The sequence below is a fragment of the Adiantum capillus-veneris genome, chromosome 20 (genome assembly GCF_014529385.1).
Source record: "Adiantum capillus-veneris isolate H3 chromosome 20, ASM1452938v2, whole genome shotgun sequence".
Classification (NCBI taxonomy): Eukaryota; Viridiplantae; Streptophyta; class Polypodiopsida; order Polypodiales; family Pteridaceae; genus Adiantum; species Adiantum capillus-veneris.
Genome location: NC_140950.1, coordinates 31,841,071 through 31,853,745, shown reverse-complemented (window position 1 = coordinate 31,853,745; position 12,675 = coordinate 31,841,071). Strand labels below are relative to the sequence as shown.

The following is a 12,675-nucleotide window of genomic DNA, read 5'->3' as shown; positions in this document are numbered from 1 at the left end:
AATGACAAGTACCCATCACACTATGACCCAATGTTTTGAAACGTTGTGAGCCAGGAGTGTTGGGCAGCAGTGTTGGGTGGCATTTGTTTGCTGAGAGGATTAAAATCGGCCACCTTAGAGATAAAGATAGTGCAAGCCAAAGTTTTTATGCCGTGCAATGCTTTGGAGGAGTGGCTTGGGAGTCGAAGAAGAGGGAATGGCTCAAGAGAGGACAAATCGACTCGTTTGGAAGGAGGGAATTTGGAAAGAAAGGGACAGCGGATTGTGCGGAGCCGTTTGGGAGTAGCAAAGGAGTGGAACAACTTGGAGTTTTTGGCGGCTTGGGATTTGTGCGGCCACCCTCGGAGTGCGAGAAGGCTTCATGGATTACCAGATCTGGCAACTTCAACATGGCCCCCCCTTGCTCGAGCACCTGCGCCATTAATAACCAAAACCAACAAATGGCTATGGATAGCGGATTAACCATCCAATTAGCGGCCTATGCACCGGCACAGTTCTCAAAGAAACCGGCAAATTGTTTGGCTCAACATTGTGAAGCCAAAAGCAAATGGACGAGTTCGCTAGAGGACAAAGGCAAAGGCAAGCTTGACAAGGATGGAGGTACGATTACTCAGTTAGCTGCCTTGGTACCCACGAGGTCCGACCACGGTTATTATAAATGTGATAAGATGCCTTGTTTGGCTCGGGAGTTTGAAGCCAAAGACAAAAGAAGGAACACAAAGGCACAGGCAAGCTGGACAGAGATTATGGTAATAAAGATTTTGACAGAGGAGATCTGCATGGCACACATGGTGGCGACCACAGTGGCCATGACACCAGATTTCTAGTGAAAGGGCAGTTGCCACCACTAGCTTCAGCCAGAGAGAGGCTTGTGAGTGGCAAAGGGGGGCAAACAGTGCTCCGTATAATAAATTTAAACCATTGTGTTGGAGTTCAAGTTATCGGTGTTTGAATCCGTAGGTCGGAGTTCAAGGCACATGCATCTGGCAGGGAACCAATCAGACGTATCTAAAACACTATGGATGAGTGCACCAATCTATTGTTGTTGGTCGGATCATGGACACGATGTGTTCCATAGTTCATTATCTTAGAGTATTATAATTTGGACATGATATGTTCACAGTTCACGAATGGGGATTCTTGGACATGGTGTGGTCTACAGTTCAAACTTTCAAAAGAGGCAACTGATGCTCAAGATGGCATTCTTCTAAGGTACAAAGTTGAGGGAAGCAAAACCGAGGTGTATCTAGTAGTCCAAGGCCTCCTACTGGGGTGTCCATGGTAGCTTCTTCATCGACTTGGTCTCACTATTGATGTCCACTATGAGTGAGAGTGCACGTGTGGCAGCGTGTGAGAGGAGAGGGGAGAGAGAGAGAGAGACAAAGAACACAAACACTAGAGATGGTGAAGAGGGGGCGATTAGTCCCCCCATGACTACCACGAGTAGAAGACCCAATACACAATAACCAGATAGTGTGGAAGTGGATACCCCTCGGCCCCATAAATAGGTGCCCAAGGGGAGGTAGGGCAAGGCCTGATAAAAATCCCCATGACCCAACAGAAAAATGATATATGGAAATATATGAGGCCGCCCGAACAATGTGGGCGGCTGTCACAAGACGGGCACCACGTGCCAATAGAAAAGAACAGATTGAACAGACTTTTAGCACTTCAATAACAACTGAACCGAGAGAGAGAGAGAGAGACGCGACACGAAGTGGCAGAATTCAACCCCAGAGAGTATTGGCCCCAAACCTTGGCACCCATTTCGGTAATTCTTTATATTGCATCAACACAGTACAAGCAGGTACTCCACGCTCTACACCTTCTCCAGCAAGCATGCCAGAGAATGAGCCCATGGCCTCATATTTAAAGGCCCTAGGCCCAAAAGCACTTTACATGAAAAACCTTCAAACTCAAAAGCATTTGGTCCAAACCAATGCCCAAAAGCTACCAGCGTGATTTATAGAAATTCGTAAAACTGCCATGGAAATCCGTACAGGCTACCATGTCAGCATGCCAGCGCGAAATCTGGAAATCCGTACATGCAGGCCAGCATGAATTGCGAAAACTACTGCTTCTGCTTCTTCACTTAGGGTTTAGGCCCCTTGGCCGGTGGCTCTGTTCTTCAGTGACTTGACACGTCAGCAATTTGTGACATCCCCCCTTCGTAAAAGAAAGTAATCGCGGGCGATTACAACATATCTGTAAAACAGCTCAAGTTAGCTCAAAAATTTCTGAGGGTCATTCTGAGGGACAATCAGTCTGCTGGTGATGGTAGTTCCAAGACATAGTAATTACACCGGACCTCCAAGGTTATCAGCTCGAGATGAGACATCTACTGAGTGATGTCAAGAAATTTCAAGATATAATCTGCTAGGGTTTCCATGGCAAGCATTTCAAGATACCCACTCTGCCAGAAGTTGCACTCCGAAGGAAGATGTCAAAAACCATATAACTTCGGGCGAAAATTAGAAAAACAGCGACTCGAAACAAATCTGGATCCTTCTCTTGTAAGTGATCTTTATGGCTTATGCCCTGTAAGACATGAGCAGTGAAGACGGGAGCACACCCGATGCGCGATGTATGAAGGGTGGGAGTGGCTAATAAGTCAGGGGTCAGGAACCAAAGATGCTTCAAATAAGATTCTAATCAACTCTAGTTTACTCTGTCTGCTCTTTTGTAGGACCGGTGTGCTTTTAGAAAAGCACACGCCTGATGCTTTGATACCACTATCACAAGACGGGGAGTTGGGACCATGTGCCAATAGAAAAGAACAGACTTTTAGCACTCCAATAACTGAATTAAGAGAGAGAGAGAGAGAGAGAGAGACGACACGCAACACGGAGTGGCAAAATTCCACCCCAGAGAGTATTGGCTCCAAACCTTGGCGCCCCTTTCGGTATTTCTTTATATTGCATCAACACAATACAAGTCAGTACTCCACGCTTTGCACCTTCTCCAGGAAGCATGCCAGAGAATGAGCCCATGGCCTCATATTTAAAGACCCTAGGCCCAAAAGCAATTTACATGAAAAACCTTCAAACTCAAAAGCAATGCCCAAAAGCTGCCACCGTGATTCAAAGAAATATGTACACCTGCCACATCAGCAGCGCAAATCGCGGATATCCGAACAGGCTACCACGTCAGCATGCAGTGCGAAATCTAAAAATTCGTACAATCTGCCATGTCAGCAGGCCAGCGTGAATTGCGAAAATCTGCTACTTCTACTTCTTCACTTAGGGTTTAGGCTCCTCGGCCGGTGGCTCCGTTCTTCAGTGACTTGACACGTCAACGATTTGTGACAGCGGCCGGCCCCAAACTCAGGCGGTCAGACCAAGAGCACCCTAGACTACGGATGGCCAGCCCAGAGACCTACTAGCCGTACAAGCATGCCCTAGACCTGTGAAACACAAAGTGGTGTAAGTCTAACACCCCCTCTCATCACTTGATGTTGAACAAACCGTATGAAGCCAAAGATGTGAGGCAAAGGATGAAGACGTCTGCTGCAATGTCCACTGAAGGACAATACTCCGACGAGCTCCGCAAGTGCAGCAACAGTCTGGGGAGTCCCGGCCGCCCAGGGATCTCCATGGTAAAATGCCGTCACGAGCAGTGTATCAAACTGTTGTACTCCGCCGATACATGGTGAAGATACTGCGTGAAGGTCCCGAACTGAGTGTGAAAACAACTCCTTGTTATGAAAGAAGTGTCAATAGACCAAAAAGTGTCCTGCCCAATAGGATCTGTGGTGTCTGTAGTCAAACCGTATGGAGAAAATGGGGAAGCCCAAGAACCGTCATGAGAATGACCGAAAGCTTGTCAGTGCTCGAACCTATAACCCAATGTGGCCAGGTGGCTAAGCTGTGTAAAACTTCAGGAAGGCCATATGTAGAAATCTGTGTCGTAAACATCTCCGAATCAGGAAAGCCAGACCAAACAGTCTACACTGTAGAAGCTATCATAAGCTACAGCAGTCACCGATAGACCGCACGGACCACCACCCGATGGTGTCCTATCAGTAGGTAGGGTAATCCAAGATGAGGGGAAAGCTAGACTCATCAGTCTGCGCTATGAAGGGCCTCTGAAAAGAGGTGTGGTCAGACCAAGCTGTCTGCACCGTAATCATCCTGTATAAAGTAGAGAAGCCAGACTGAGCAATCTGCACTCAGAAGATCCACTGAGAAGAGGAAAGGCAAGACCAATCTGTTTGCGTCGTCTTGCCTGTATCTCCTGCCTCCAATCCTCCAGTGTCAAAACAAAACAGAATCCGTGCCAACAACACCACCAAACCGCAACTCGGTGTGGCTCTCAATGTGAATGAGCTCGGAGTGGCCTACTGCCCAGGTCGAGGGATAAGTCTGCTATAAGGTTACGGAGGGTGAGTGTAAGTAACTCTTAAGGTAGCAATCCAAATGATCAGGAGTGTAGAAGAGCAAATGCACTACCATCCAAGCTAAGCTCCGGGTGACTCCGAATGTAGTCACGAGATGCCTGATCTCCCGCATCTCGCGGGTAAACTCTCCAAGAGAGTCCAAGGCACTGAAGTCCCACTCCAGTCGGTAGATCCAAGCAATGAACTTGTCCAAGAAGAGATTCAAGATCCTCTCCCTTAGTCTATGTAGATGCTCCTGTGTAAGCAAGTGATATGACGTGTCGAGGTCAAGTGGTAAGTGTCTGTCCACCCAATATAGTCATGTCTTCTCTGGGAATGTTGGAATCCCATATGCCATGAGTATGGCCATATCTCGTGTGAACTCCTCTGATGAGTGCATAGGTGTGTCCATAGCAAACCACAAGTCACCACACCCTCTGGAGTGCGCAACCGCCGAATGATGGCTGGAATGAATGAATCTCCCAAAGATTGTACGCCCGTAGATGATCAAGCCGATGTCAAAGATACCATGTACTGCAACAGTCATTGAGAGACCGCACGGACCACCATTGGATGGTGTCCTGGCAGGAGGTAACTTCATCCTCTGTGAAAAAACACAAGCCAAGAGGCTGCTGTCCACCCAAAAACGCAATTGCGAGGTGATGAAAACGCTGCTGTCCAGCGATTTTCAGCGAGCTCGTACGCTCCCGGCATGGTGCGGAGCGGTGCAGAGGGTCTATGGAGGATGGTGAATCTTGGCATAACCTCACGTGGGCCGAAAACAGCAGGGGGTAATGGCTGAAATCTGATGAAGACAGAGAGGATACTCGAAGGCAATGCACCGATGCAAAGCCGGGTAGGTGGTGGCGAGATCCGGGGTCCAAAAGCTGAGTGTTTGCCTCCTGCTGCAAAAACGCAGGTCAATTTGCAGCCCACTTTTGCACTCATGTCCCAGATTAAGCCTTCACCGATTGAGCCTCTCGGTGGAGGAAGTACTCTAGCATGATTGTTGGAAGCGTGCCATGCAGACAGAGATGGATGCTATCAAGTGGAATAAAACCTGGACTTTGGTTCCCAGGCCCAACAAGCGAAAGGTGGTTTCTACGAAATGGATTTTCAAGACAAAGTACAAGGCCAATGATTCCCTCGACAAACACAAGGCGAGACTTGTTGCTCGGGGTTTCACATAGCGACCAGGCGTGGACTTTCACAAGACCTTTGCTCCCACCGCTCGCATGACTACCATACGCACAATGTTTGCTCTCGCAGCCAACTTTGGTTGGCCTATCTTCCAGATGGATGTCAAAAGTACGTTTCTGAATGAATATTTGGATAAAGATGTTTATGTGGAGCAACCACCTGGATTTCGTATACCAGGCAAGGAGGATTGGGTCTATCAGTTGTAGAAAGCATTGTATGGGCTGAAGCACGTTGGACGACAGTGGTACCTCACACTTAACCAGTTTCTTGTGAAGCTGGGGTTACGGCGTACCTCATCAGATTCCAACTGTTATGTTGTCTTTGATGACTCTTTTGTTGCGATAGTGATTGTCTATGCGGATGATATCATTTTCACAGGCTCATGGACCAGTAGGATCAAGTCAATCATGAAAGCTACGGAGACACATTTCGAGATAACTGATCTTGGGCTTCTTCACTATTTTCTTGGACTCGAGATTTTCCAGACACCATACGGCATCTTCTTTTCTCAACAAAAGTATGCGAAGGCTATCCTAGAGACGCTGGCTGATCTGCAAGCTTGAGGCTAGCGCAAGGGCTTGCAGATCAGCCCTAGCCTCAGGCTTGCAGATCAGCCAACGTTTCAGTTTTCAGCCCCTTCCCTCGCCGGATCGGGTTGGATCTGACCTCGTTGTCCTCCCCGTTGCAGTCTGGTACTTCGGCAGCCCATCGAGCCTCACCTCGGCAATTCCCTCGCCGGCATCGAGCGCTCACATTGCTGCCATCATCGCCGTCATCGAGATCTGCGTTTTCAGCCCTGCTTTACATGAGAGATCTGCTGCTTTTTCATCGTAGAACTACGTTTTTGCAGAAGAGCATCCAGCGTTTTTGCAAAGTTCAATCAGCAGTCAGCGTTTCCAGAATTCAGCCCATCGCCGCTCCATTTTTCAGTTTTCAGCCCATCCCTCGCCGGGTGTGCAAGAGATCTGCAGCGGTTCCCATTGACAGATGCGGTCCGGTACTTCAGCGGTAAATTGAGCCCTCCCCTCAGCCGTTCCCTTGCCGAAATTGAGTGCTCCATCATCTAACCCGTCGAGATCTGCGTTTTCAGCCCTTCATTCCTCTCACATCGGGTGCGCATCTCAACCCCAAATCTTCTCCTTGGTGGCCATCGGCAATCCCACATTGAGACAGTTTCAAAGGTGCATCAAATCAGCCCCGGAGGTGCCTCATCTTGAGGAGTTACCGCAGCGACATTCCCTAATCGAGTCGGTAGAGTCTGCATTGAGGTAGTGCATGTGTGTACTTTCCATTTATGCAATCAAAAGCAAATACCACATCGGTAACGGTGTGGGGGGCCCTTGAGAGGGTTGGTTGGGACCCCGTCAGGTGTCCCTCTTCTGTTCTCTCTCTCTCTCTAGTGCGCGTGTGCAGAAGCGTGAGAGGAGGGGAGAGGAAGAGAGGGGGGGGGGGGGGGGGGGGGGGGGGGGGGGGGGAGAGATAGAGAGAGACCACAAACGCTAGAGATGGTGAAGAGGGGGCGATCAACCCCCCATGACTACCACGAGTAGAAGACCCAATACACAATAACCAGAGTGTGAAAGTGGGTCCCCCCAGCCCCATAAATAGGTGCCCAAGGGGAGGTAGGGCAAGGCTTGATAAAAAATCCCCACGACCCAACAGAAAAATGATGTATGGAAATATATGAGGGCGCCCGAACAATGTGGGCGGCCGGCCCCAAACTCGAGCGGCCGGACTAAGAGCAACCTAGACTATGGGTGGCCAGCCCGAAGACATACTAGCCATACAAGTATGCCCTAGACTTGTGAAGCAGCAGAGTGGTGTAAGTCTTAACAGTTTTGGCAACAAGTGAACTGCCCAATGTGATCCCACTATTCATTTTGGAGTTTAGGTATTTATTTTACTTAATTGCCAAACTCTAGGTAGGGCGATTTACTGAGGTTGCTATATAAGCAACCCCTTGCCTCCATTGTATACACATTTAGTTATTCATTGCCAAGGTTGATTGGTTCAAGACGTTCTCTGTACGCGCTACCATGACCTGCTGCGCACTGCTTGCCGCCGTGACCTGCTACGCACAGCCTGCCTTAACATGTTGCATGCCTAGCTACTGGCCATGTTGATGCACTGTTGTCGACGGCCCTGCCCTGCTGCAAACTATTGGTGCAACCCCGCCCCGCCCCGCCCCCCCCCTGTTCGCCCCCCCCCCCCCCCCCCCCCCCCCCCCCCCCCCCCCCCGCAGGTACAACAATAAATGGCAGAACTAGCAGAAATTGGTGAAATTGGCCCGCTGTAGCAACTGCGCCAGATACTCTGCAGACAGTAACAGTAAACAGCGTTCCAGGCAATGACAGTACATAGTTTTCTAGACAGTATTCACTCGAGCAGGTGGAGGTTTTGGAGAGCTGTGGAAGAGCAAGTTGCAGGCAGACCGAGGGGTGCCTATTTACATATTCTCTCCTTGATTCGTATCGCCCATAAGGGGCTGTGATGTGGATGCCGCTTGGTCTCAGCTGCGCCAGCGCTGGCTGTGGTTCTTGGTTTCCGAATGTATGCAGCAGGTTTTCTGATCCGGGTTGACACTACCCGAGGTATGTATGTTGTTGAGGGGGTCACGAGCTAAAGGCTCCCGAATATCATAGTTACATGGGATGGCGGGTCGAGGTCGGGAACGGGGACGGGACGGCAAAAGTCAGGAAACGGGGACGAGGTCGGGACGGCAAAAAAAAAAAAAGAGGAGTTTTTTTGGCATTTTTTGACCTATACACATGCCACATACATAGAGCATCACTTTGACCACAAATTTACACTAAATAGACCAAAGAACATGAGTCATATAGACGCAAATGTGCTAATAAAACATCGAACAATGAGGACCCAAAGGGTGGCTTTTATAGCCATTGGGGTGCTTTGAAGTTCAAACATATGGCGATTGGAGAGAAACTAGCCTCTAGAAATGATCAGGTTTTCAAATTTTAAAAAAAGTCCCCTCCCATCCCCTGTCATTCCTTGCCGTCCCCGGGACGTTTTGTCTGCGTTCCCACTTGGCAGCTCTTTTCCCGTCCGTCCCCACCCGTACCCGTCCCGGAAATGGGCGTCCCTCGTCCCTAGGGTCCGTCCCCTCCGTCCCCTGTTACTATGCCGAATATATCTCCTTTTGGTTGCGCAGTCATACCCGCCAACAGGTGTCTAGATAAGGCCACCTGGTCTCAACCGAGCCAGAGTGAGCTAGTGCTTCACATTGCTTTTGTTGCCGAGTATTGGCCTTGTGGGCTGGAGTTCTGCCCTATCCGCATGGACTCAACAAAGCAAGAGCATCGAGCTATACCCACATCGCCAATGGAGGCCATGAGCGCTTCGCTAGTGGAGGCCATGATCATTTCGCCAATATGTAAGCCCCATATAAAGGCAACCTTTGTGCTTACAAACAAGCGGATAACACAAATGGAAAGGGAGATAAAAGAATGGAAAGCAGAGACGGAGGGATGGTGGAAAGAGAAGGCCAACCTTCTTCAAATGTTTCTCGATGAAGGCGCGCAATGGAAGAAGGAGAAAGAGGACTTGCACGCAGAGCTACAAGCATTTAAGGCGGATTCACAAGCACTTAGAGAAGAGGTCACAGCCCTCAAGCGAGAGCTTGCGGATAGAGTAAGTAGTGGACTGGGAGAAGGGGAATTTCAGCCCTCGGTGATAGACGAGATCAAGGTCATCAAGAAGCAGGTACGAATGATCACAGAGGAGGAGAAACATAAGGTGATAAAGACGTCTTCGTGGATGGATGTGATCACGAAGACGCAGAAGAAGACGGATGAGGCCGAGAAATGGATAGAAGTCGCTAAGAAAGAGAAAGGGAAAGAAACCACATCCGTCCCCACTCCTACAATCATCAACATGACTCTAGAAGAAGAGCAACGAAGGAAAACTAGAGCCTTGCATATAAGAGTAGCCGGTCAAGGGAAAGAAACCACATCCGTCCCCACTCCTACAATCATCAACATGACTCTAGAGGAAGAGCAACGAAGGAAAACTAGAGCCTTGCATATAAGAGTAACCGATCTAAAAGACCGAGATGATGTGGAAGGGGAAGTCGAAGAACTTCTCCGCATGATGGATAGTGAGGCTACTCATACAAAGGCATGGAGGGTAGGGAAGAAGACACAAGGCAATGGGGAGACTTCAAAAGGAAGAGCTTTAATCATCCGTTTCCCATCCATGGAGGCAAAGAAGGACTTCTTGAAGAAGCGCCCTACACTAAAGAAAACGGGCATATTCCTTGGAGATGACCTCACTCTCACACAGTTTGCGCATATGAGAGAGGTAATGCCAGAGATTCAAGCGGCAAGGGAAAAAAGAAAGACAGCCTTCTACAGAGATGGCCGGGTGGTGATTGTAGAGCGGCGCTCCACATGACGGTGCGAGACCTATGGGACCACACTCAAAGTTGCCACTTGGAATTGTAATGGATTTATGCACCTTGATGTGGGTGCTTTTGAGAATAGTTTTACGGGAAGAGACATCATCTTCTACTCTGAGACACATCAGGCCCCGAGGCAATCTATGCCTCACATTAGTGGATATAGATGGGAGACCGCTTGTAGACAGGAGACACGATCAGAGCACAGAGGGCGGGGCCCTCAAGAGGAGTGGCAGTGAGTAAATAATAGCATATCATCACACACACCCATACATGACTAAATGTGTCTAATGGTAGCAGCATATTGACCAACACAAACAGTTTTCTCTTGCAAGAACTTGTAGACCAAAGGAAACACTTATTAAAACTCAATGATTCCACTTTGCAGACCTAATTTGGATCAATTTCAAATTGAAAAAGCTCCTCATATCATGTGTTTACTGTAAGAAGTAATGCCAACATGATTAAAATCCAATTAATTTTGACATTACAACCACCAATTAGCACGAAGTTTGATTAATCATAGTTCTTTGTCAATTCTACAACACCTTAAAGGATAGGCTTTGAGACGTATAAACTGGTGTACAGAATAGCAAGAGAAAGCTTGGCCCAAAAGCATAGTTTGATGCTAGTCATTACTATGCAGACGAAGCTTCTCTTGTACATCCAAAAGATTCATGACAAGGTTTCTAATAACAATTTTCACATCAAACAGAAGGATGACAGAATGGAAGGACAAAGCAGCTTGCCTGCATTGCGCAGCTATTTTTCCTTTCCCCATTTTCAGGTCATTTCGCACAACAAGGACCTATCAGCGATCAAACGCATTCAAGAAATCAGAATCACCTTTGAAGCTCTCTCTCTCTCTCTCTCTCTCTCTCTCTCTCTCTCTCTCTCTCTCTCTACCATTTTGAAGTCGTCCATTATTTCAGCCATTTGATCGACTTCGTGGCGATCCTTCTTGCCCTCGTAAGAATGGAGCTGCTGAGAAGAAGGCGGAAATGCATTGGCGGCTGCAACTCGCTTACCCACAAAGTAGCCAGCAGCTGCACACCCAGCTCCCACCATGACGAGCTGGAACGCATAGGAGAGGTCCATCTCCGCGCGCTCTTGCTCGCTAGCTCTACATGGACTTCTCGGCTCCGTCAGCGAGTCGCCGGGAGTTCGAATTCGCGACTCCGTTCAGCGTCGAGGGACAGCAAAGGGATCCGCGTCGCACAGATCTCTGAAGAGCCCCCGACCGTTGGATGTGTCTAAATCCTAACACAAAATCGTCCATCCATGATCCATGATTACTATAAGACTGGGTTCAGGCCGCTGGACGAAGGGTGTTTGCAGGGGTGTGCGTGTGTTGCGTGTGTCATCGCTAGAGCAGCCATGTAGTTTCCTTTCTGGACCCACCACACACTAGTCCCCGCTCCCTCGCCCCCCCTCTCTCTCAAAAACAAAGGCTTCCACATTCACTTGTGGCACCTACAGCTAATGGTGAATGGTTTTATAACACAACTTTCAAGCTCTTCAATTGATTGGTCGCATTGAATGTTTGTCATCTTTTCCACTCTTCGACCTTCTCTTTGTGTGAATGGGAAGGCTGGAACTGCCTACGAGCTCACAAATTGTAAGGTCCCCATCCTAAAAGATCGGGGCGATTTGAAAGATAGCCTTCTTTATCCTCTAAATCCGTTAACGACACCCTACTTCGATAATGCGAAGCAAGGATACGAGCAACGAAAGAGAAGAAGACTTCCACCTATTGTGTTCGTAGTTGCAAGACCTTACGCCACAAGCCAGGTCGATAAGGTTAAAGGTTCTATGGACTTTAGATCCTACATTATAAGAGAAGAAATCCCTTTCACATATTAAGGATCCAAAAACGCCTTTTTCTTTCGCATTTAGAAGGCACGACCGCCATCTTTAAATCCGAAATATGACATGAGATAAATCTCTAACTAACTAAGACAAAGTGAAAAGTACTCGACTAATCGAATCCACCCATCCTTAACCGGCAACTTGAGCCGGTCTCCACTTTCCACACCGCACTTACCCTTTTTACCACACTGTTTAATATATACAAACAGTGTTCCTTAATTAGTTCCAAACACAGGTTCTTTTATACAGCCCTTCAAACAATACCAAAACAATTCGAACAAGGTCTAATGTAATAGCCCTATTATTCAACAAAAATAACTTTTCCAATTTCTCATGAGTTTGCCGCTACCCGCGGACTTCCTATGTCTAACCAACAGAGCCTTTGCAAAGGATTTATTCGCTAGCCGCGAATTGCACAACTTTCCCATCTCGCTAACCGCGAGGAACAAAAGAGAGCCGATAACCTCAGCTTAATTTTCACTAACCGCGGAATCATCTCGCTACCCACGAGAACAAAATATATTCGTTCAACAATTCTTCTCATTAAATGATTCATCAAACATGATCAACCAATTCTGCATATCAATCAAAAACCATTTATCAAACAATAATAATTTATTGAACAATAACAATCCAACAATAGTGACAATTTATCAAACAGTTCTTTCACTAATCTATGAAAACATATATTTGTTTCATGTGATTGAACAATCACATTTCCGGTCGGTTTAAAATAAGGTCTAAGTTCATCTTACTGGTCAACTATGCATAAGTTTAAATTTGTCTTACCAGATTTGGAGCGCGTGCGGCTAACTCC

General features: G+C 47.8%; 2 protein-coding genes across 3 annotated transcripts in view; one reads left to right on the top strand and one right to left on the bottom strand.

Moving 5' to 3' along the window:
* The window catches only part of LOC147432325 (uncharacterized), an 80,094-nt gene extending 68,870 nt beyond the window's left edge, over positions 1-11,224 (bottom strand). For both annotated transcript variants that reach the window (XR_015185551.1, XM_086492309.1), the window contains exons 1-2: positions 10,896-11,224; positions 10,739-10,797 (exon numbers count right to left, since the gene is read on the bottom strand). Coding sequence is in view for 1 of the 2 variants with exons in the window: in XM_086492309.1 (XP_086348435.1) it covers positions 10,739-10,797; positions 10,896-11,087 (251 nt within the window). In the remaining variant the exon portion in view is untranslated. The remainder of the gene's footprint in view (positions 1-10,738; positions 10,798-10,895) is intronic.
* LOC147432326 (uncharacterized) lies at positions 8,870-10,582 on the top strand. Its single transcript, XM_086491485.1, has 2 exons — positions 8,870-9,689; positions 10,578-10,582. Exons 1-2 carry the CDS (start codon positions 8,870-8,872, stop codon positions 10,580-10,582), a joined length of 825 nt encoding a protein of 274 aa, XP_086347611.1.
* Positions 11,225-12,675: the final 1,451 nt, after the last annotated feature.

Coding starts and splice junctions, on each gene's coding strand:
- LOC147432326 (XM_086491485.1), top strand. CDS start 8,870: ATGGACTCAACAAAGCAAGAGCATCGAGCTATACCCACATCGCCAATG.